We start from the raw sequence: 25,321 nt of genomic DNA, 5'->3' as shown, positions 1-25,321 counted from the left end.
CAGTCAAATGGTAAAACGCTGTATATTTTTGGTAATGTATTACAAGTACCAAGGTATTTTTGGTTTATTTCTTGATACAACTTGAGAAATTGAGTGTCTGTGAACCCTTAAAGTGAAGCATATTGCACTGGATGTTGCACAACACATTGGAAGATATGGGTGACACAGTCATGGTAACACAGTAAGTACACAAACATGCCCAATACCACTTACACTGTGATATAATCTCACACATACCTGGACTAGTGTACAAAGTATAAAAAAGATGAGGTTCACGATGGATAACCCAGGGATAATGTTTCGGTCCAGTGCTGAAGGGACATGGGATTTATTGTGGGTAAATAACATGTAGATCATGATGGAGATGACAGGGATCCCAAATACAAGACTGAACAAAAAGGAATTTCTCCACCTGGAATTCAAGGAATAAATTACGTATATTTTAAGACTAACTTTGTACTTTCACATACAGCCACTTCCCACATTAATATCTGCCAGCTTCAGCAATCCTAATAAATGAAATGACCAACATGAATATTACAGCTATGTCTTAATAATTATAGAGACTCCTGTATCTCCACATGAAAGTCAATAGGATTCCTGTTCTGTTTTCATAAGAACATCAAATAGGAAATGAGCCAACCAAGTAGAAATGCACTTGTATTACCCTCAGGGTGGCTTGTAAAAAATATTTATAAATTGGTATTCCTGGACAATAAAAAGTTGTATAAATTGGTATTCCTGGACAATAATAAGTTGTATAAATTGGTATTCCTGGACAATAAGAAGTTGTATAAATTGGTATTCCTGGACAATAATAAGTTGTATAAATTGGTATTCCTGGACAATAAGAAGTTGTATAAATTGGTATTCCTGGACAATAAGAAGTTGTATAAATTGGTATTCCTGGACAATAAGTTGTATAAATTGGTATTCCTGGGCAGATTTGACAACAAGTAAAAATAAGAATTTACTCACCGGTAATTCTATTTCTCGTAGTCCGTAGTGGATGCTGGGAACTCCGTAAGGACCATGGGGAATAGCGGGCTCCGAAGGAGGCTGGGCACTCTAGAAAGATCTTAGACTACCTGGTGTGCACTGGCTCCTCCCACTATGACCCTCCTCCAAGCCTCAGTTAGGTACTGTGCCCGGACGAGCGTACACAATAAGGAAGGATTTTGAATCCCGGGTAAGACTCATACCAGCCACACCAATCACACCGTACAACTCGTGATATGAAACACAGTTTACAGTATGAAAACAATAGAGCCTCTCAACAGATGGCTCGACAATAACCCGATTTAGTTAACAATAACTATGTACAAGTATTGCAGATAAACCGCACTTGGGATGGGCGCCCAGCATCCACTACGGACTACGAGAAATAGAATTACCGGTGAGTAAATTCTTATTTTCTCTGACGTCCTAGTGGATGCTGGGAACTCCGTAAGGACCATGGGGATTATACCAAAGCTCCCAAACGGGCGGGAGAGTGCGGATGACTCTGCAGCACCGAATGAGAGAACTCCAGGTCCTCCTCAGCCAGGGTATCAAATTTATAGAATTTTACAAAGGTGTTTGCCCCTGACCAAGTAGCAGCTCGGCAAAGTTGTAAAGCCGAGACCCCTCGGGCAGCCGCCCAAGATGAGCCCACCTTCCTTGTGGAATGGGCATTGACAGATTTTGGCTGTGGCAGGCCTGCCACAGTATGTGCAAGCTGAATTGTACTACAAATCCAACGAGCAATAGTCTGCTTAGAAGCAGGAGCACCCAGCTTGTTGGGTGCATACAGGATAAACAGCGAGTCAGATTTTCTGACTCCAGCCGTCCTGGAAACATATATTTTCAGGGCCCTGACAACGTCTAGCAACTTGGAGTCCTCCAAATCCTTAGTAGCCGCAGGCACCACAATAGGCTGGTTCAGGTGAAACGCTGACACCACCTTAGGGAGAAACTGGGGACGAGTCCTCAATTCTGCCCTATCCATATGGAAAATCAGATAAGGGCTTTTACATGATAAAGCCGCCAACTCTGACACTCGCCTGGCTGAAGCCAAGGCCAATAACATGACCACTTTCCAAGTGAGATATTTCAGATCCACGGTTTTTAGTGGCTCAAACCAATGTGATTTTAAGAAACTCAACATCACGTTGAGATCCCAAGGTGCCACAGGAGGCACAAATGGGGGCTGAATATGCAGCACTCCTTTCACAAATGTCTGAACTTCAGGTACTGAAGCTAGTTCTTTTTGAAAGAAAATTGACAGAGCCGAGATCTGTACCTTAATGGAGCCCAGTTTTAGGCCCATATTCACTCCTGCTTGCAGGAAATGCAGAAATCGACCTAGTTGAAATTCCTCTGTTGGGGCCTTTTTGGCCTCGCACCATGCAACATATTTCCGCCATATGCGGTGATAATGCTTTGCCGTAACATCTTTCCTGGCTTTAATAAGCGTAGGAATGACTTCCTCCGGAATGCCCTTTTCCTTCAGGATCCGGCGTTCAACCGCCATGCCGTCAAACGCAGCCGCGGTAAGTCTTGGAACAGACAGGGGCCCTGCTGCAGCAGGTCCTGTCTGAGCGGCAGAGACCACGGGTCCTCTGAGATCATCTCTTGAAGTTCCGGGTACCACGCTCTTCTCGGCCAATCCGGAACCACGAGAATTGTGTTTACTCCTCGCTTTCTTATTATTCTCAATACCTTTGGTATGAGAGGTAGAGGAGGGAACACATAAACTGACCGGTACACCCACGGTGTCACTAGAGCGTCCTCAGCTATCGCCTGAGGGTCTCTTGACCTGGCGCAATACTTCTCTAGTTTTTTGTTTAGGCGGGACGCCATCATGTCCACCTGTGGACGACCCCATTGATTTACAATCATTTGGAAGACTTCTGGATGAAGTCCCCACTCTCCCGGGTGGAGGTCGTGCCTGCTGAGAAAGTCTGCTTCCCAGTTGTCCACTCCCGGGATGAACACTGCTGACAGTGCTAGTACATGATTCTCCGCCCATCGGAGAATTTTTGTGGCTTCTGCCATCGCCGTCCTGCTTCTTGTGCCGCCCTGTCGATTCACATGGGCGACTGCCGTGATGTTGTCTGACTGGATCAGCACCGGCTGGTGTAGGAGCAGGGATTTTGCTTGAATTAGGGCATTGTAAATGGCCCTTAGTTCCAGAATATTTATGTGAAGGGCAGTCTCCTGACTTGACCATAGTCCTTGGAAATTTCTTCCCTTTGTGACTGCCCCCCAGCCTCGTAGGCTGGCATCCGTGGTCACCAGGACCCAGTCCTGTATGCCGAATCTGCGGCCCTCCAGAAGATGAGCACTGTGCAGCCACCACAGAAGAGACACCCTGGTTCGTGGAGACAGGGTTATTAAACGATGCATCTGAAGATGCGATCCGGACCACTTGTCCAACAGGTCCCACTGAAAAATTCTTGCATGGAACCTGCCGAATGGAATTGCTTCGTAAGAAGCTACCATCTTTCCCAGGACCCGCGTGCAGTGATGCACCGATACCTGTTTTGGTTTTAGGAGGTCTCTGACTAGAGAAGACAACTCCCTGGCTTTCTCCTCCGGGAGAAACACTTTTTTCTGGGCCGTGTCCAGAATCATTCCCAGGAACATTAGACGTGTCGTGGGGACCAGCTGTGACTTTGGGATATTCAGAATCCAACCGTGCTGGCTCAGCACTTCCTGAGATAGTGCTACTCCCACTAACAACTGTTCCTTGGATCGTGCCTTTATTAGGAGATCGTCCAAGTATGGGATAATTAAAACTCCCTTTTTTCGAAGGAGTATCATCATTTCCGCCATAACCTTGGTAAATACCCTCGGTGCCGTGGAGAGTCCAAACGGCAGCGTCTGGAATTGGTAATGGCAATCCTGTACCACAAATCTGAGGTACTCCTGGTGAGAATTGTAAATGGGGACATGCAGGTAAGCATCCTTGATGTCCAGGGATACCATGTAATCCCCCTCGTCCAGGCTTGCAATAACCGCCCTGAGCGATTCCATCTTGAACTTGAATTTTTTTATGTATGTGTTCAAGGATTTCAAATTTAAAATGGGTCTCACCGAACCGTCCGGTTTCGGCACCACAAATAGTGTGGAATAGTAACCCCGGCCTTGTTGAAGTAGGGGTACCTTGATTATCCCCTGCTGGGAATACAGCTTGTGAATCGCTGCTAGCACCGCCTCCCTGTCTGAGGGAGCAATCGGCAAGGCGGATTTTAGGAAACGGTGGGGTGGAGTCGCCTCGAATTCCAGCCTGTATCCCTGAGATACTATTTGAAGGATCCAGGGATCCACCTGTGAGCGAGCCCACTGATCGCTGAAATTCCTGAGGCGGGCCCCCACCGTACCTGGCTCCGCCTGTGAAGCCCCACCGTCATGCGGCGGACTTGGAAGAGGAAGCGGGGGAGGACTTTTGTTCCTGGGAACCTGCTGTTTGCTGCAGCCTTTTTCCTCTGCCTCTGCCTATTGACAGAAAAGACCCTCCTTTTCCCCGCTTATTTTTCTGGGACCGAAAAGGACTGAACCTGATAAAATGGCGCCTTCTTAGGCTGTGAGGGGACATGGGGTAAAAATGCTGACTTCCCAGACGTTGCTGTGGAAACTAGGTCGGAGAGACCATCCCCAAATAATTCCTCCCCCTTATAAGGCAAAACTTCCATGTGCCTTTTGGAATCTGCATCTCCAGTCCACTGGCGAGTCCATAAGCATCTCCTAGCAGAGATGGATAATGCACTTACTTTAGATGCCAGCCGGCAGATTTCCCTCTGTGCATCTCTCATGTATAAGACTGAGTCTTTGATATGGTCAATTGTTAGCAGGATCGTGTCTCTGTCTAACGTGTCAATATCTTCTGACAGTTTATCTGACCACGCAGCGGCAGCACTGCACATCCATGCTGACGCAATAGCTGGTCTGAGTATAATGCCCGAGTGTGTATATACAGACTTCAGGATCGCCTCCTGCTTTCTATCAACAGGTTCCTTAAGGGCGGCCGTATCCTGGGACGGTAGTGCCACCTTTTTAGACAAACGTGTGAGCGCTTTATCCACCTTCGGTGGTGTTTCCCAACGTAACCTATCCTCTGGCGGGAAAGGGAACGCCATTAGTAGCTTCTTAGGAATTACCAATTTCTTATCAGGGGAAGCCCACGCTTCTTCACACACTTCATTTAATTCATCTGACGGGGGAAAAACTACAGGTAGTTTTTTCTCCCCAAACATAATACCCTTTTTTGTAAACATAATACCCTGGATGTAAATCAGAAATATTTAACACCTCTTTCATTGCCTCAATCATGCAGTGAATGGCCTTAACGGGCATTAAATTTGACTCATCGTCGTCGACACTGGTGTCAGTATCCGTGTCGACATCTACTTGTGCCACCTGAGATAGCGGGCGTTTCAGAGCCCCTGATGACTTTTGAGACACCTGGACAGGCACGAGCTGAAGACTCGGCTGTCCTACAGTCGGCATGTCGTCAAATTTTTTATGTAAGGAGTCTATACGTGCACTCATTTCCTGCCATAATACCATCCACTCAGGTGTCTGACCCCCAGGGGGTGACATCCCTGCTAAAGGCATCTGCTCCCCCTCCACATCATTATCCTCCTCAAACATGTCGACACAGCCGTACCGACACACTCCACACACACAGGGAATGCTCCAACAGAGGACAGGACCCACAAAAGCCCTTTGGGGGGACAGAGTAAGAGTATGCCAGCACACACCAGAGCGCTATATATATACAGGGACTAACTGAGTTATGTCCCTAATAGCTGCTTTTCAATATAATATACTGTATACAGTGCCAATTTTAATGCCCCCCCTCTCTTTTCCCTCTTACTGTACTGTAGAATTGCAGGGAAGAGCCAGGGAGCTTCCTTCCAGCCGAGCTGTGAGGGAAAAATGGCGCCAGTGTGCTGAGGAGATAGGCTCCGCCCCTTTTTCGCAGCGTATTCTCCCACTTTTTATGGGATTCTGGCAGGGGTATTTACCTCATATATAGCCCCAGGGGCTATATATTGAGGTATTTTAGCCAGCCAAGGTGTTTTTATTGCTGCCTCAGGGCGCCCCCCCAAGCGCCCTGCACCCTCAGTGACCGGAGTGTGAAGTGTGTATGAGGAGCAATGGCGCACAGCTGCAGTGCTGTGCGCTACCTTGGTGAAGACAGGATGTCTTCATGCCGCCGATTTTCCGGACCATCTTCTTGCTTCTGGCTCTGTAAGGGGGACGGCGGCGCGGCTCCGGGACCGAACATCAAGGCTGGGCCTGCGGTCGATCCCTCTGGAGCTAATGGTGTCCAGTAGCCTAAGAAGCCCAATCCGGCTGCAAGCAGGCGAGTTCGCTTCTTCTCCCCTTAGTCCCTCGCTGCAGTGAGCCTGTTGCCAGCAGGTCTCACTGAAAATAACAAATTCTAAGACTATAACTTTCTAAGAGCTCAGGAGAGCCCCTAGTGTGCATCCAACCTCGGCCGGGCACGAAATCTAACTGAGGCTTGGAGGAGGGTCATAGTGGGAGGAGCCAGTGCACACCAGGTAGTCTAAGATCTTTCTAGAGTGCCCAGCCTCCTTCGGAGCCCGCTATTCCCCATGGTCCTTACGGAGTTCCCAGCATCCACTAGGACGTCAGAGAAATTCTTGATATCACTCGTTACTAATCATAAATGATCCTCCAAGCAATCAGCTCCTGTCAGTATTTACGCACATGACAGCAGCAGGTCGGTTGATGCACAATTAGTAGCGAGTGATAACAAGAATATCACTCATTGTTAAATCTGCCCCTATATATGGTACTGTAATGGAATATCCCCTTTGTTATCCGTCCTGACTGTGGGATTTAAGAAGTCCGGCAATACTGATATCTCCACGAGTCCACAGTCTGTTAGCCAGTGAATTAGTCAGCTGGCACTAGCAGTCAAAACCCAGACATGCTGACCCTGGGTTGGCACAGTTCTGGTAGATATGAGGAGCACTACAAGGTCAGCGTCCGTGAGTCAGTGTCACCGGTCTGCAGTAGGGTTTGGGTATGCGTGACTGGCGCACATCGACACCGGAATCCTGGCTTGCAGGTGGCCGGCGAGGGGGGAAGGGCAAACAGAGCAAAGCACCTTGCGGACTCAGTGGCGAGCGCCGCTTGCCACAGGTTATATTCCCACTATATGGGTGTCGTGGACACCCACGAGTTGGAATAGTCCCTGTTAGACGACATGCCGACTGTCGGGATTGTAAGGGGATTCCAGCGTCGGTATTGTGTCAGTAAGAGAGAAAGAGGCAGCCTAATTGTCTTCAGCAGTGGATGGCCAACAATCTGACCAGCTGGATGGCTGGTCATTATCATGCTGTCATACAAACTGGCAGTGCAAGAGTTTATTATGCCACGTGTCTACTTTGGAGCAGATGTGAACATGTATGGGGATACAGTATCTTGGCTAAGACAAGGTTCTTTAGAGGTTCATAAAACTTCACCATTGGAGGAGTTTAGTGAATGAGGGACACTGGTTCGATGTATGAGTGTGCATACTTCTGCATCCACAAGTAAAAATTGTATTTTAATTTGTGGGACAAAATAATTTAAATGAGATAAAGCAATGGAGACAGTGCAACTACAGGGACAACCGTGGCTTTTTTACCCAGGCAAAATGACTTGATTATTTTGGCACCTCAGAGGTAGTGGAGATTGGATTCTATATTTCTCATAGGATATATTTGACACCAAGCAGTTGCACTTCTGCAGGAAAACACATTTCTAGATGTATTTTGAGCATACTAGAGTTGCTCAATAAGTTTGACCTAGTACAAGATTTGATTGAACTGCAGCGGTTCAATGGCCCCAAACATGTACATGGCACAGATACCAATAGACATAGTTTTGGAGTAGAGGTTTGGAATTTTAGGCTCGCATTTACCATTCGCAGTTAAGGTTCATATTCAAGGTTTAACTTTGACGATAAAATATTGTTATTATGTTGCAAGTGCTGTCTAATAGGAAAGCTTTAAATGTCCCTTGTTTCTGTCTTCTTGGACCAGTGCTTGCAATGCCCTAGAATAATGTAACAGCGCACATAAACACTAGGTGCACCAACCACAGGACCGGGAATCCAGAAGCAAGGTTCCTGGCAGCAGACTAGTATGTCACTGAGAAATGGTATCCGGCCTCTCTCTCAAACCACCTATACCTATTCAGTGACATGATTACTTATACACTTACTGTCTTATTTCATGTTTATGATCCAGGTTGTGAGCTGTTGGATCTCTTTTCGGTAAAGCAGCTTGAAAACCAATCCTCTAAAACAAAAAAGATATAATCACATAAAAAGATTTATTCAAAATGGGATAGTAAATGGTTATTTCCAGATTTTTCTAACCTACCACTACATGTGAGGTATAACTCGGAATCACTGGTACAGTATAAAGGAGATCGTGCTATGGTACAATATTATAAAAATGTATAAACAAGAATATGGAATAGGATTAGAGATTGTCAGTGTTACTAGGTTGTACACAGAAATTATCAAAATTCATTATTTAAAGTCTATGTATTTATTGCAATTCTATAATGGCACGGACATAAGCAGATAGCTGATTAGTAAAAAATGAAACCATATGAACGAATTATTCATTCTTTGACCCAATAAACCCTACAATATTACAATGAGAAAGCCTGGAATCAAGAATTGGTTAATTTTATTTACTAATCCACTCTCTGCTTATCTCATCAGCATTATGTTATTTCTTGTTCTGTTGGTGGCAGCATTTCCCTTTTTATTGTCTACAGAAAATACACATACTATAAATATATATATACTAGGTGATTCAACGCGCCCTACGGGCACTCTTCACACCGTCGTAAGGGGCTACGCCCTTAACCTTTGCACACCCTTTTGGCATGCAATATTTTTATTATATGGAGTATTAACTCCAATCATAATTGTGTGAGTGGTTAAATATTGCACGGACAAAGGGCGTGCAATGGTTAAGGGGTCGAAGCCCCTTGCAATGGGGTGAACAGCACACGCAGGGCCTGATGAATCACCTAGTAGGTGCTTTGGTTGGGGGAGTGGCGGGTGTGGGAGAGACGCGGATGGGATTCGGGGGTGCCGCGGGAGGGGGAGAGGCAGTTGCGGTGGTGCCGCAGGTGGGGGAGGGGCTGGTGCGGTGGTGCTGTGGGTGGGGGAGGGTGCGTGGGTGCCGCGGGTGGGAGTCCGGAGCCACCGCAGGTGGAGAAGGAGCAGTTGTGGGGGTACCCCGGGTGGGTGAGGGGCGGATGCGGTGGTGCAGCAGAAGGGGCGGGTGCGGGTTGCTGTGGGTGGGGGTCCAGAGCTACCGCGGGTGCTGGAGGGGTTGTGTGGGGTGCCGCGAATGAGGCCTGGAGGTATTGTGAGTGGGGGAGGGGCGGATAATGCTTCTCCTGCTTCTCCTCCTGTCAGCAGCTAAGTTGCTGTCCTCCCTTTGGCAGTGGCTCTCCCAGAGACTCGCACAGCAGCCAGTCACTATTGTTGGTGCCGGTGTCCCAAAGCGCTGCATTACAGGGAAGAAGATGTACGCAATAAACTACAGCTCCCAGCAGTCCTAAGGGCCGGAATGCTTTGGCGCTAAGGGCTGCTGGGAGCTGTAGTTTATTTAGTGCGTCTACTTCCCTGTAATGCGGCGCGTTGGGACACTGGTGCTAACAATAGTGACTGGCTGGCAGAACTGAGTGACTCGCTGAATCAATGTAAAAGGTGAGAGTGCTGTGCAGTGTCAGTGTTGGTGACACTGCACACAGGCCCGGCGCTAGACGCTCATCAAAGGGATGCAGTGCAGGGAGGCGCCAGGAAGGAGAGACGTTCTCCCTGCTCTGCATCCCTGTGCTGACCTGCTGCTGCTATCCCTGCTGCTGCTGCCGGCTGCTGTCACACATGCAGCGGCGCCAGCAGCACAAAACCTCCTCTCCCCCTCGGCGTCGGCAGCACAAAGCCTCCTCTCCCCTGTGTGACATTCAGTGGACGGGCGGGAGCCAAAGGGGGTGGAGCTAGATGGGAATAAGGGGCGGCGCTAGACAGGACCATGCTGCAGCAGGAGGATGAGCTGCTACAGCTTCGGCCAGCCAGACTTCATTAGGTAAGTGTCTGGAAAGAGAGTGAGTGAGAGTGTGTGTGTGTGTGTGTGTGTGTGTGTGTGTATATACAGTGTCTGTGTATACTGTATATGTGTGTGACTGTGTATGTGTGTAATGTATGAGCAGTATGTATGTGTGTGTGTTTGTGTGTATATATATATATATATATATATATATAAAAGTCCAGAAATGAATCGCACACACTTAGCAAATTTCCAGGGGTGCCGTGTCAATACTTTGAAATACACTCGTTCCTTGTGTTTACCATAACGGTCAGACACAGGGAGACCAGTACACCACCAAGTAGCAAAGTGAAAAAAACATTTAATTTGATAGCAGCATCATCAGGCCTTTGAAAAAACGTTTTGTACTCATCAATATTCAGTGGAGAAAGTCCATGGTTAAACAAACAGCCATCCCAACGGCCCGTTTCGGTTGTCACACCTTCATCATGGGGTCAGCTACGTAGCTACTTGGTGGTGTACTGGTCTCCCTGTGTCTGACCGTTATGGTAAACACAAGGAATGAGTATATATATATATATATATATATATATGTGTGTCTATTGTGTGTGTATGTGTGTGTATGTATGTATGTATGTATGTGTGACTGCGGCATAATGTGTGTAAGCGTCACTGGTACAGGAGGCGTTACGTGTAAGCGGCATGCTACAGGGGGCGTTACGTGTGTAAGCATCACTGGTACAGGGGAGTGTTACGTGTGTAAACGTCACTGGTACAGGGGGCGTTAGGTGTCTAAGCGGCACAGATACAGGGGCTGTTACGTGTCTATGCGGCACAGATACAGGGGCGTTACGTGTCTAAGCGGCACTGGTACAGAGGGCGTTACATGTGTAAGCATCACTGCTACAGGGGGTGTTACTTGTGTAAGTGTCACTGGTACAGGGGGGCGTTACATGTGTAAGCATCACTGGTTCAGGGGGCGTTACATGTGTAAGCGTCTCTGGTACGAGGGGCATTACATGTGCAAGTGTCTCTACTACAGGGGTATTATGTGCGCTGTGCATTTGTAAAGTATGCGAGGGTGCAAATTTATAGTTTGCAGGGGGGCGTCGAACACCCTAGCACCGGCCCTGACTCACTGCACTGCACAGCACTGTCACTTTTTACAGTGATTCAGCGTCCAGACATTAACCTCCGCGATATCACCCACTCTATCCGTTACATTAGCCATCTCGGGGCTTTCAGGCCGGCCAGGTGCTGTGTTGCGGAGTCAGGGCCTCTGGGGATCTGGGCGCGGCTGTGGCGGCACTACTGTGACATCACACGCAGAGGAGGCTCCGGAGCTCAGAGAGTATGCGGCGCAGGGAGGGCCATGAAAGCCTTCTGATGCGCCGCTTTCATACACATCTATGCCAGTGACTGCAGCAGCTTTTGTTACACCTGCGCTGCGGCTAGGGAGTGGGGATTGCTGATGCTGGAGGGGGCAGGCGGACTGGCAGCAGGACATAGGACGCTGCAGTAAAAGGATTTTCCCCCCCTCTATCTGCAGCGCAGAGACTTGCTGCAGATGCAGTGGCATACCCTCCAGCTGTACCTTTTTGGCAGGTACAGTACCTTTTTTTTTATGGTCTGTACCGATTTCTGGCTCTCCAAGCTTCCATTGAAAAGTATAGGAAAAGGGGCGTGGCCACACTGCTGTACCCGTGGCCACTCCCCCTTTTTGAATTTGTATACATTTTTATGTGTAAATTGTTGGAGGGTATGTTGCTGCAGATGCAGTGGGACTATTTTGGGGTGTGGGGCTGGAGCTGCATCTCCATCAGCCCCATTGCTAATCCTGCTCTGTGAAAACACAGCAGCCAAAGGGCAGAGCCTCCCATTGGATGTAACCTGTGTGGGAGGGCGTTTCTCGCCCAATCAGCTGTGGACTGGGTGTGATAGACCTGCCACTAACCCAATGAGAGGCCCAGGCACAGAGTCACAGATTTGGGCTATTATATAGGAGATAGCCATGCCACCCATCGATGGTTCACCAGCTCCCCCAACTGCCACCATTAATATCAGCACCTGTACCAACCAAATGCTAGGGACAAAAGATATGTCAGAAGCAGGCTTCCTTCCCCCGCACACATGCCTCAGATTTGAACGGAGCGTTTGATACATTCTCATGACACTCCTACAATTTAGGCTGTTACATGCGATCTCATTTTACCGCCCAGATCCCACCCTGACACACCCAATGTCATAGAAAGGCAGATCCAACCAAGTTCCATCTGACATACACAAAACTGTGTAACTTCACATCCGCGCATGTGCTATATGAAAAAAAAAACCCTGCTTGCACCCGTGCAGAGATCCGTCCAAAGGGGGTATTCAATTAGCTCCGACAATTTCGGAGGTATCAAATTCACCTCCCTGCGTATTCAACTGCGGGCCGTTTTCGCCAATGCCTTTTCACTTCTTATTTTTTGCAAAAAGGCACTTGCGAAAAATGCCTGAAAATCGGCGAAAGCAGAGCGTGTTTTCACCAGCTCAGGTGTGAAAACACGTGTATTCGCCGAACAACATGTTTTTCACTCATGGCAAATTTTTCACCTATATGAAAAAAAGTCCCTGCTATTGAATAGGACGAATCCCCATTTGCCATAAAAAAATAGCAAAAAATGCCCTTTTATCACCTAGGTGAAAAAACAGCCCTGATTGAATACCCCCCTATAGCCCTCATTCCGAGTTGTTCGCTCGTTATTTTCCTTCGCATCGGTGCGATTTTCCGCTAACTGCGCATGCGCAATGTTCGCACTGCGGCTGCGCCAAGTAAATTTGCTAAGAAGTTTGGTATTTTACTCACGGCATTACAAGGTTTTTTCTTCGTTCTGGTGATCGGAGTGTGATTGACAGGAAGTGGGTGTTTCTGGGCTGAAACTGGCCGTTTTATGGGTGTGTGTGAAAAAACGCTACCGTTTCTGGTAAAAACGCGGGAGTGGCTGGAGAAACGGGGGAGTGTCTGGGCGAACGCTGGGTATGTTTGTGACGTCAAACCAGGAACGAAACTGACTGAACTAATTGCAGTGGCAGAGTAAGTCTCGAGCTACTCAGAAACTGCTAAGACATTTCTATTCGCAATTCTGCTAAGCTAAGATTTACTCCCAGAGGGCGGCGGCTTAGCGTGTGCAAAGCTGCTAAAAGCAGCTAGCGAGCGAACAACTCAGAATGAGGGCCTATGTGTGTTGGCCAAGAAAGTTGTTTCAGAAGGTAAGGGTTTAAGGACTTTTTTCCTGGCTTCAATGACAGTCTGAAGTTTATGTTGATACTGATATTACACCTTCTATAACATGTTATATTTACTGTACCTCAATAACTTGTATGATGTCTCGTGGACCAATCATTTCTGGATCAAACGTGACTTGAGCTTTGCAGGTGGAAAGGGCCACAGAGGCCTGCAGTATACCTGGGGTTCTCATTAGCCGGGACTCAATGTTGTGAACACATGACGCGCAGGTCATGCCTGTGATCTACAGAGAACAAAATAGCAACAGTGTCATGCACCACAAATAAAAAATGCTTGCAGACACTTAGTGGCAACATAAGTGGTAACTGCCAGAGCTGGGTCCATCTCGAGAAGGGCAGGGCCATCTTAACAGCATTGCAGGCGCTGGGCAAAGCAATGTACTGGGGTCCCTACCCGCCCATTCACAGGAACCATCTCTCCACATGCTTTCATACTGTGAATGGCTGTCAGCACTCTGATTGGTGGTTAGCTCCAGCCATCCACCAATCAGCACGCTGACAGCCATTCACTGTCTGGCTACAGGCTGGGAGACAGTTAGAGAATGCTGCCTCGCCACTGTGATTGTGTGAACACTGACCACCACCCACCTCTGCTCGGAGCCCCCTAGGATCTTAAAGTATAGGCACACTGCCCAGTCGATAAGGTTTAGAAATACGTTACATGGTGATGGCTTTGTCTACCCATCATTAGGTGGTGAATGAAGCAAAGCTTAGATGCCCGTGTTTATAGACTCCCATATGAAGGATAATCTGAGAACCACATGTACTGAATTATGGTCAGTGACACCTAAACATGAACTTTTATCCATTCTAATGGATTTAAGATGAGTGGGCACTAGAAGTGCGGTGGCAACGCTTTACGTTTACACATACTACAAGCTCAACGCTGCCATCAGTAGCTGTACAATCTTCCAAAACCACTGCTCCGAATCCCAGGTTTTCAATCAGCTGTGCAATTTCACTTGGCTCAATTCTGTCCGCTATGTACTTGACCTCTGCTTTACCAGCCATCAGTGCCACAAGCACTGAAATGATACCTACAGGGTGAGATGCAATGGGGAAAATGAGCATTAAACGCACAAGAACTGATGATAAAAGTGCATTGTTTGCGTATTGCAAATAACTTTAGTTTTGGATTGGTGTATCTATGTGATGTGCAATCACAAGGTTTACATACAGAAGGTCATACTGTAATATCCAATGATTCTGAATGTTGATATCTTCCTTCATAATGTCGGCATACATCTTCTTGACATGTTCAAAATGTTGACATTATGCATGTTTACATTATTAACATATAAGCATTAGGTTTAGGCTGTGGTTAGGGTTAGGGAGTATGGTCGACATTCTTACCATCAGCATGCAACATGTCGACATGTCAGTGTGATGTTTATATGCCAAGTGGTGACTTTTAGACCCTGTTGATATTTACAATGTAATAATTTAGACCATGGGGGTCATTCTGACCCGTTCGCTCACTGCTGTTTATCGCAGCCGAGCGAATGGGTCTCTACTGCGCTGGCGCACTATGCCAGACGGCCGAAGGCCGTAGCAGGGCAGCGATCGCCTCTGCCTGATTGACAGGCAGAGGCGGTTGCTGGGCGGGAGGGGGCAAAACGGCGGCATTTGGCTGCCGTTTCCTAGGCGCGGTCCGGGCAACGCAGGCATGGCCGGACCGAACGGGGGGCGGGCTGCAGCGGCTGCGTGACGTCACACGCAGCCGCTGCGGGCCGGGGAGCGAGGAGTAGCTCCCAGCCAGCACGCTGAAGCTGCGCTGGCCGGGAGCCACTCTTGAAGTGCAACGGCATCGCCGCTGTGCGATGCCTTTGCACTTCTGCGTCCCCCCGCATGTCAGTGTGAATGATCGTAGCAGTGCTAAATTTAGCACAGCTATGATCAACTCGGAATGACCCCCCATGTCAACATTCTTGTGTTATTGTGGTGAATGTCAACATGATGACTGTCAAACTGATATATGACCCCTTGCTCTATACACATTACTGCTAAGCCTGCCGTTAGGTGCGCTACAGTCAGAATCATTCGATATTACAGTTATGACATTCTGAATGTAAACAATATGGTTTATCACTTGTAGGTTTGTTTTGCCTTGATTGTCACTATAAAACATTGGTCAGACTCCCCGGAATCTCGCAGATGCAGGCTATTACATTCCACCAGGTACTAGAGTTACTAAAATAAACAAATCTCTGCGGTTTTGGCCCTAAAATTTAAAAATGCCAATAATATTATATGAAAAACCAAGCAAGTTTTCCATTAATATTGCCTTTTTAAAATTTGGGTCAAAACCATAGAAACCCGGTGGCTGGATAAGCTGCCGCTTAGTAAATCTAGCCACCTGGAGACTTTAAATGGCAAGTCTCACAACCTTGGGGGCTAATTCAGACATGCGAACACGCACAGCAGCGATCAGGTCTGAACTACTCATGCGCCGGCACACTGCCGCAGCGCACCGGCGCATGCCAGACAGCCGACGGCTGTCTTAGCCCTGCGATCGCCTTTGCCTGGTTGATAGGCAGAGGTGGTCGCTGGGCGGGAGGGGGCGGGCCGGCTACATTTAGCCGCCGTTTAGGGGGCACGGTCCGAGCAACACAGGCATGCCCAGGATGTTGGGGGAGGGCGGGCCGCGGTGGCTGTGTGATGTCACACGCAGCCGCTGCGACCCGAGCAGCGACGAGTAGCTCCCTGCCAGCGCGCAGGATCTGTGCTGGCAGGGAGCTACTCCTAAAGTACAAAAGCATCGCCGCTGTGCAATGCTTTTGTACTTGTGCGGTAGGGTAGAGCCTGACATGCGGGGGGACTAGTCCTGTGCTGGGCGTCCCCTCACATGTCAGGGAAGCTGATCGTAGATGTGCTAAATTTATCACATCTACGATCAGGTCTGAATCACCCCCTAGGTCCTCAAAGCCCCAGGTTTTAATGGTATTTCTTTATACCCCAGGTTTTAAAGGTATTTCTTTAGCACAGATGGTTAAATGAAAATGACTCTGGGAATGATTCAGAGGTGGACATAAAAGCCATAGCTATTGTGACCCCGTACACAGTGGATCTGCGGAAATATACTAATGCCGCAGTCACAGATATCTGTGCACAGATGCCCATCAGCAGTGTCTCCAATCTGCCGCTTATGCATTAAAGACACAACATTGGCAACATCGGTCCCAACATCGGACACAGCATTAAACTTCTGAGCAACCCGGAATGACTGTCGGAACTAAGACACCGGGGGCAGTACAGCTGCGAATCAGTTTGCAGTTGCTGGTTGGGACACGGCCAGAAAACGCTGACAACACGCTCGCATTTGACAAGCCACCGCCCTATTACCTCCTTCAGACGATCACTACCTGTCACTTTAGAAATAAATCCTCACCGCATCACTCACTAATCATCAACGTGCGCAGTCCAAAAAACACTGCTGAGATTGGCAAACATCGGCATTGCATCCACCTCTGAATCAGGCCCTCAGTCACCTGTGCTAAAGCTTTGACATCCTTAAAACCAGGGCTAAGTGGCTTTGAGGACCGAGTCTGAGAAACGCTGCACTAAACCAATAACAGCATTTGTTTGAATGTAAGCATGGGGGACTATAAGGAATGACATTTTGGTGGCGTGTGTTGCATCACCAATTTCGTACAGAAATTAAAAAAACATACAGAATATACTATGTTATTTCTACTAATATATTAAACTTTCTTTCACAGTATTGATAACATTTTCTGTGAAACGCGCTGGTCTGCTGCCAGTGACATGATGTACATAACAAATCAGGTACCATCTTTTTTCTTCAGGTTCCTCTCAATGTTGGACACGCAGGAAGCACACGTCATCCCTGTGACCTGTAAAATGCATTTCTGGCCTGCAGTGTGGTCCCTCAAAGGGATATCTGGGTGAGGCTTCTTGGGAAGAACATCTACAATATAGTCTTGGTGGAGATTTAATTTGCTGGTCATATCTAAGAATTTTTTCTTTTCTTCGGGTTCTGTGGCGCTCAAGTGTTTATCGTTCACCGGTAACGGGGAGTCTACAATGCACATAAACACATAAATAACATATTAGTATTAGGACTACAAACAAATGATACAGGGTCTGAGCACAAAGGTCTCCTTTTTAATCCATCTTTTCTGCATTATAGTTCCGGTTGTGTGAGGGTAGAGAGACACAGAAGAGATTATTGATCTTCACAGAGAGCTGCAGATACAAGGGCAGATTGTGGGCCACACATAAAGTGGCACGGCCGCTCGTAACATCCATGCAGCCGTGGAGATCTAGCCGACCTCCTTGCCACTCTGACTAACCCCACAGAACCGCAAAGATGCATATGGTTGCCTTGTCACTCCCAGACATCTAAAAATCTAAATTACTAAACCTTTATGTAAGCCAACATAAGCATGTATAAAGTGTGATTATGGCAGATGTTGTTGAGAATGCAGCGCTCGGGATCCCGGCAGGGGGGGGCTTGGGGATTAGGCTGTGGGAGGGAGGGTTAGGTTTAGGCTGCGGGAAGGGAGGGTTAGAGTTAGGCTGCAGGGATGGGAGGTTAGGTTTAGGCTGCGGGAAGGGAGGGTTAGGGTTAGGCTGCGGGCAGGGGAAGTTAGGTTTAGGCTGTAGGGAGAAAGGGTAAGAGTAAGAGGGAGGATTGGGGTTACCTGTGTCTGTGCCAGGATTTCAAGCAGTAGGGATGCCAGTGTCGGTATTCTGACCACCGACATCCTGACTGCTGGTATCCCGTACCCAACCAGATTATGGAGGACAAATTAATAAAAACTCATATACCTGAAATAAGTGCAGCATCAAAACCCATGTCTTCTATGGCGGCTCTTAATTCTTCAGCGTTTGTGTCAGCAGGAATATAGCAAACTGTTCCTACCCCTCCAGTTAAGGACACAGATATAGATTGTACTCCTTTCCTTTTGGAGATCATGTTTTCAATTGATGAGACACAAGATTCACAGGTCATTCCTCCGATACTGATAAGCGTAGAAGCTTGTTGTCTTTGTTTATGTGAAAAGTGAGAGTTAGAGTTTGATCTTGATATAGGGCTCAGAACTCCTCCCTCTGGAATGGTAACTTTAAAATTTCCTGGAGGAAGTTCTTCAATTGCTTTTTTTAAGGATAACGGGTCAGTGCTGTTTTTGAAGAAACAAACTAGGGCATTTTTGTTTTCAAGGGAGACTTTGATACTCTGAACACCAGGGTGGTCAGATATGGATCCTTCTATATTTTTCACACAAGATTTACAATGCATCCCATCTATACAAATAGTTATTTTTTCTGTGTTGTCCACAGTGCCAGTTCCACCAGTGTTTGGGGCTTTGTGTTTAGTAGAGACAGTCTGTAAACGTTCTATGTCAATTGTTCCAAGCTTTGATGGATCTGATTTGCTTTTGACTGATGCCACAAATCCCATATCATCTATGTGTTTCCTCAGCTCTTCTGGCTGAATGTACTGTGCATAATACACAATCGCCGCTTCCTGGCTTGTGAGGGACACCTTTATCTTCTCTACTCCCTGAATTTTCCCAATTTTACCTTCAATTGTGTTGACACAAGACTGACACGTCATGCCCTCTATTCTGATCTTGACAAGCTCTTCTTTATAATGTGTTCCTTTTGTAATTGTTGAAGTCTCTTCGAACTCTTGCAGTTCCGTATCAAAGCCCATGTCTTCTATTTCTTCACAAATCTTCTGAGGGGTTATTTCTGTAGCAATGAAGTATACTGTGGCATTGCCTTGTTCCAAACACACCTTTATGCTAACGATGCTTGGAATTTTGGAAATCCTTCCCTCAATGGACTGAACACACGACTGACAAGTCATTCCTACTATTCCTACTATGATGGATCTCACGTCAGAAGATAAGTGGGTAAGGTTGTCGAGGCTACCTTCATAGCCCTGGTTGTCGAAAGCAAATCTTGTCTTTGTTGGCGCTGATGCATGGTTATTTCTAGAAACTCCATAACTTGAAGAAGTCTAAAAACAAAAGCCAAATACATATTAAGAGTATAATGCAATCAATAGTTGTATCAGGTCAGTACTGTATTAACTGTTTGGGATCTCTGCAACCCAAACTACATGTAACTCCGCCAAGTGAACACATTTTCCCTGACATATATAAACATCATGGAGGCTCCTCATTTAATACTTGTACCATCAACAAAAAAACTTCTATTGGATGAGGTGTGTCATGTGTGCAAATCACTCAACAATAATAATAATAATAAACATGGAGACATTGATTTGGCAGACAAAAAGTTTGCTATTTATTACATTAAACATAGATTTATTTAAGGGAAAGTATGGTGGAAAAGAAAGGATGGCCAAAATCAATGCACAATAACAACCAACAACACGCATTGCCCCCAAATTGCACAAACACAATTATAAAACCACTATAAAACAACAAAGAATACACTTGACCAACTAAATTAACTACCCACCCGTTCGTGTGATGATGCTGCCCTGTTAGGGTGGTACAGCCAACTACCAGTCAACAAAAGGATTGCACCTAACTTAAAAAAAACTACTGCCATTCTTTCCTTCCACAGCAAGGTTTTGAACACAGAACCACCACACTGCCACCATACGGTATCCGGACTCTGGGTCGACACCACTTAGGTCGACAACCATTATGTCGACACCCATTGGTCGACAGTGACTAGGTCGACACTAGAAATAGGTCAACACAGCCATTAGGTCGACATGAACAAGGTCGACATGCAAAAAGGTTGACATGAGTTTATCACATTTTTGTTTTTTTGTGAACTTTTTCATACTTTAAGATCCACGTGGACTACAATTGGGAACGGCAACCTGTGCCGAGTGCAGCAGTAGCGGAGCTAGGCACCTTGCCCAAAGAATGGCGAGCGAAGCGTGACAAAAAAAAAAACAACTAAAAAAACCCCACCAAAAACAACCATGAAAAACTCATATTGCCCTTTTTTCATGTCGACCTAATGGCCGTGTCAAACTATTTCTAGTGTTGACCTAGCCACTGTCGATCAATAGGTGTCGACCTGGACACTGTCGTCCCCGAGTCCCATACCCCACTATACTAATCAAAACAAAAGAAGTAATAACCTGAAACAGATCCTCAATAAAATAATAACATCCCTCCTTACTTAAATGAACCCCATTGGTCCAATACAAATAATGAAAACTAAATTTAATCCTTAAATTTGGAACCACACCACCACCATGGGCCAGAACAAATTTCCCCACTGCAGTATTAACTTTCTTCCAGGCTTCATCTATGGAGCAAAATCCCTAACACCACATCAAACCTGCCTAGGCACAATAAAGAAACATATGATAACACTCGTGAAAAGTTATCAATGATAGAGATACGCAAATCCAGGGATGCCCTCTTCCCCAGGTCATTGCCACCCTAATGGATAACCAAGACCTGTGGAACACAAAAAAACCTAGCAAGCTCCAACAAACAAGTTCCAAAAGCTTGCCACTGCATGCCTCTAAAGCCAAGACAATGCACCCTATCGGGCCCTAGACAAAAAACAGAGTTTCATTAGAAGCCATAAACTTAGAAGCCCAAAATACGTAAAAGTGGACAACAAATCAAGGGGTATACAGTATCTATTAGAAGTCAATTTAAGTCGATTTTGATAGATTTTTGGTCAATGTTAGGTCGATTTTTGATTGATTTTGTCTAAATCACATTTACTAATCGATGATATTTTACACATTATTTTAAACAATGTAAAAAATCATCTGTTAGCAAATGTGTGCTTTAGACCCTGAAAGACAAAATCGACCAAAAGAAAAATCGATCATAATAATCGACCCAAATTGACTTTTAGTAAATATACCCCTAAATGTTAAAGGAATAAAACTAATCCTAAGAGAGGAGGGAAGGCAAGAACAAAAATATAAATAACATATATAAAAACTGACAAAATAAATTGTGCACAGCAGGAACTGCCAAAAAGAAAAATTTGATATTGGATTGTCAGCTCTAGTGATTTGGCATAGATAAACAGAAAGACACAGAAGGTGAAATAGGCTTTAGGTGTTGGGGATTGGTGGTGTATTGGGAAAAAAAAAAGTAAACTTGACAAGAGTTAAAAGTAAAAAACCTTTATTATGGGAAAGTTATATAGATACGTTACCCACGGAAACTAAACAACAAAATACTCCGTAAGGACCATGGGGATTAGCGGCTCCGCAGGAGACTGGGCACAACTAAAGAAAGCTTTAGGACTACCTGGTGTGCACTGGCTCCTCCCACTAAGACCCTCCTCCAGACCTCAGTTAGGATACTGTGCCCGGAAGAGCTGACTCAATAAGGAAGGATTTTGAATCCCGGGTAAGACTCATACCAGCCACACCAATCACACCGTATAACTCGTGATACAAATACCCAGTTAACAGTATGAAATATAACTGAGCCTCTCAACAGATGGCTCAACAATAACCCTTTAGTTAGGCAATAACTATAAACAAGTATTGCAGACAATCCGCACTTGGGATGGGCGCCCAGCATCCACTACGAACTACGAGAAATAGATTTACCGGTGAGTAAATTCTTATTTTCTCTGACGTCCTAAGTGGATGCTGGGACTCCGTAAGGACCATGGGGATTATACCAAAGCTCCCAAACGGGCGGGAGAGTGCGGATGACTCTGCAGCACCGAATGAGCAAACTCTAGGTCCTCCTCAGCCAGGGTATCAAACTTGTAGACTCTTACAAAAATGTTTTAACCCGACCAAGTAACAGCTCGGCAAAGTTGTAAAGCCGAGACCCCTCGGGCAGCCGCCCAAGAAGAGCTTACTTTCCTCGTGGAATGGGCTTTTACAGATTTAGGGTGCGGCAGTCCAGCCGCAGAATGTGCAAGTTGAATCGTGCTACAGATCCAGCGAGCAATCGTCTGCATAGAAGCAGGAGCACCCAGCTTGTTGGGTGCATACAGGAGAAATAGCGAGTCAGTTTTCCTGACTCCAGCTGTCCTGGAAACATATACTTTTCAGGGCCCTGACTACATCCAGTAACTTGGAATCCTCCAAGTCCCAAGTAGCCGCAGGCACCACAATAGGTTGGTTCACATGAAAAACTGATACCACCTTAGGAAGGAATTGGGAACGAGTCCTCAATTCCGCCTTATCCATATAAAATACAGATAAGGGCTTTTGTATGACAAAGCCGCCAATTCTGATACACGCCTGGCCGACGCCAAGGCCCACAGAATGACCACTTTCCACGTGAGGTATTATAGCTCCACGGATTTAAGTGGCTCAACCCAATGCGACTTCAGGAAATCCAACACCACGTTGAGATCCCACGGTGCCACTGGAGGCACAAACGGGGGCTGACTATGCAGCACTCCCTTAACAAAAGTCTGAACTTCAGGCAGTGAAGCCAGTTCAATTTTGGAAGAAAATCGATAGAGCCGAAATCTGGACCTTCATGGAACCCAATTTTAGGCCCATAGTCACCTCTGACTGTAGGAAGTGCAGAAATCGACCTAGCTGAAATTTCTCCTTTGGGGCCTTCCGGGCCTCACAGTACGCAACATATTTCCGCCATATGCGGTGATAATGGTTTGCGTTCACTTCTTTCCTAGCTTTAAATAGCGTAGGGATAACTTCCTCCGGAATTCCCTTTTCCTTCAGGATCCGGCGTTCAACCGCCATGCCGTCAACGCAGCCGCGGTACGTCTTGGAACAGACAGGCCCCCTGCTGCAGCAGGTCCTGTCTGAGTGGCAGAGGCCATGGGTCCTCTGAGATCATTTCTTGGAGTTCTGGTTACCAAGCTCTTCTTGGCCAACCCGGAACAATAAGTATAGTTCTTACTCCTCTCCTTCTTATTATTCTCATTACCTTGGGTAAGAGAGGCAGAGAAGGGAACACATACACCGACTGGTACACCCACGGTGTTACCAGAGCGTCCACAGCTATCGCCTGAGGGTCCTTGACCTGGCGCAATATCTTTGTAACTTTTAGTTGAGGCGGGACGCCATCATGTCCACCTGTGGCCTTTCCCAACGGTGTACAATCATTTGGAAGACTTCTGGATGAAGTCCCCACTCTCCCGGGTGGAGGTCGTGTCTTCTGAGAAAGTCTGCTTCTCAGTTGTCCACTCCGGGAATGAACACTGCTGACAGTGCTAACACATGATTTTCCGCCCATCGGAGAATCCTTGTGGCTTCTGCCATCGCCATCCTGCTTCTTGTGCCGCCCTGTCGGTTTACATGAGCGACTGCCGTGATGTTGTCTGACTGGATCAGCACCGGCCGGTGTTGAAGCAGGGGTCTAGCCTGACTTAGGGCATTGTAAATGGCCCTCAGTTCCAGAATATTTATGTGTAGGGAAGTCTCCTGACTTTTCCATAGCCTTGGAAGTTCCTTCCCTGTGTGACTGCCCCCCAGCCTCGAAGGCTGGCATCCGTGGTCACCAGGACCCAGTCCTGTATGCCGAATCTGCGGCCCCCTAGAAGATGAGCACTCTGCAGCCACCACAACAGCGACACCCTGACCCTTGGAGACAGGGTTATCCACCGATGCATCTGAAGATGCGACCCGGACCACTTGTCCAACAGATCCCACTGGAAAATCTTTGCATGGGACCTGGCGAATGGAATTTCTTCGTAAGAAGCTACCATCTTTCCCAGGGCTCGCGTGCATTGATGCACCGACACCTGTATACGTATTAGGAGGTCTCTGTCTAGAGACAACAACTCCTTGGACTTCTCCTCCGGGAGAAACCCTTTTTATCCTGTTCTGTGTCCAGAACCATACCCAGGAACAGTAGACGCGTCGTAGGAACCAGCTGCGACTTTGGAATATTCAGAATCCAGCCGTGCTGTTGTAGCACTTCCCGAGATAGTGCTACTCCGACGAACAACTGCTCCCTAGACCTCGCCTTTATAAGGAGATCGTCCAAATACGGGATAATTATTTTGGCCATTACCTTGGTAAATACCTCGGTGCCGGGGACAGACCAACGGCAACGTCTGGAATTGGTAATGACAATCCTGTACCACAATATTGAGGTACTCCTGGTGAAGAGGGTAAATAGGGACATGCAGGTAATCATCCTTGATGTCCAGTGATACCATGAAATTCTCCAGGCTTGCAATAATCGCCCTGAGCGATTCCATTTTGAACTTGAACCTTCGTATATAAGTGTTCAAGGCTTTCAATTTTAGAATGGGTCTCACCGAACCGTCTGGTTTCGGTACCACAACATTTTGGAATAGTAACCCCGGCCTTGTTGAAGGAGGGGTACCTTGATTTTACCTGCTGGAAGTACAGCTTGTGAATTGCCGCCAGTACTACCTTTCTCCGAGGGCAGCAGGCAAGGCTGATGTGAGGTAACGGCGAGGGGGAGTCGCCTCGAACTCCATCCTGTATCCCTGTGATACTATTTGCAGAACCTAGAGATCCACCTGTGGGCAAGCCCACTGGTCCCTGAAGTTCCCGAGACGCACCCCTACCGCACCTGTCTCCACCTGTGGAGCCCCAGCGTCATGCGGTGGACTCAGAGGAAGCGGGGGAAGATTTTTGATCCTGGGAACTGGCTGCTGGTGCAGCTTTTTTCCTTCTTCCCTTGTCTCTGTGCAGAAAGGAAGCGCCTTTGACCCGCTTGCTTTTCTGAAGCCGAAAGGACTGTACCTGAAAATACGGTGCTTTCTTAGGCTGTGAGGAAACCTGAGGTAAAAAATTTTTCTTCCCAGCTGTTGCTGTGGATACGAGGTCCCAGAGACCATCCCCAAACAATTCCTCACCCTTATAAGGCAGAATCTCCATGTGCCTTTTACAGGCAGCATCACCTGTCCACTGCCGGGTTTCTAATACCCTCCTGGCAGAATGGACATTGCATTAATTCTGGATGCCAGCCGGCAAATATCCCTCTGTGCATCCTTTATATATAAGACAACGTCTTAAATATGCTCAATGTTAGCAAAATATTATCCCTGTCTTAAGA

General features: G+C 46.9%; 1 protein-coding gene across 4 annotated transcripts in view; it reads right to left on the bottom strand.

Moving 5' to 3' along the window:
• Window positions 1–25,321, bottom strand: part of ATP7B (ATPase copper transporting beta) — a 249,017-nt gene that overhangs the window by 70,287 nt on the left and 153,409 nt on the right. For all 4 annotated transcript variants that reach the window (XR_010206109.1, XM_063951945.1, XM_063951951.1 and 1 more), the window contains 6 exons: window positions 18,156–19,353; window positions 17,155–17,403; window positions 14,238–14,401; window positions 13,427–13,588; window positions 8,224–8,300; window positions 238–412 (listed from right to left, as the gene is read on the bottom strand). Coding sequence is in view for 3 of the 4 variants with exons in the window: in XM_063951945.1 (XP_063808015.1) it covers window positions 238–412; window positions 8,224–8,300; window positions 13,427–13,588; window positions 14,238–14,401; window positions 17,155–17,403; window positions 18,156–19,353 (2,025 nt within the window). In the remaining variant the exon portion in view is untranslated. The remainder of the gene's footprint in view (window positions 1–237; window positions 413–8,223; window positions 8,301–13,426; window positions 13,589–14,237; window positions 14,402–17,154; window positions 17,404–18,155; window positions 19,354–25,321) is intronic.

Source organism: Pseudophryne corroboree, chromosome 2 (genome assembly GCF_028390025.1).
Source record: "Pseudophryne corroboree isolate aPseCor3 chromosome 2, aPseCor3.hap2, whole genome shotgun sequence".
In the NCBI taxonomy this organism is placed as follows: domain Eukaryota; kingdom Metazoa; phylum Chordata; class Amphibia; order Anura; family Myobatrachidae; genus Pseudophryne; species Pseudophryne corroboree.
Note: the sequence above shows the minus strand (reverse complement) of the source record. Positions and strands in the feature narration are given on the sequence as shown.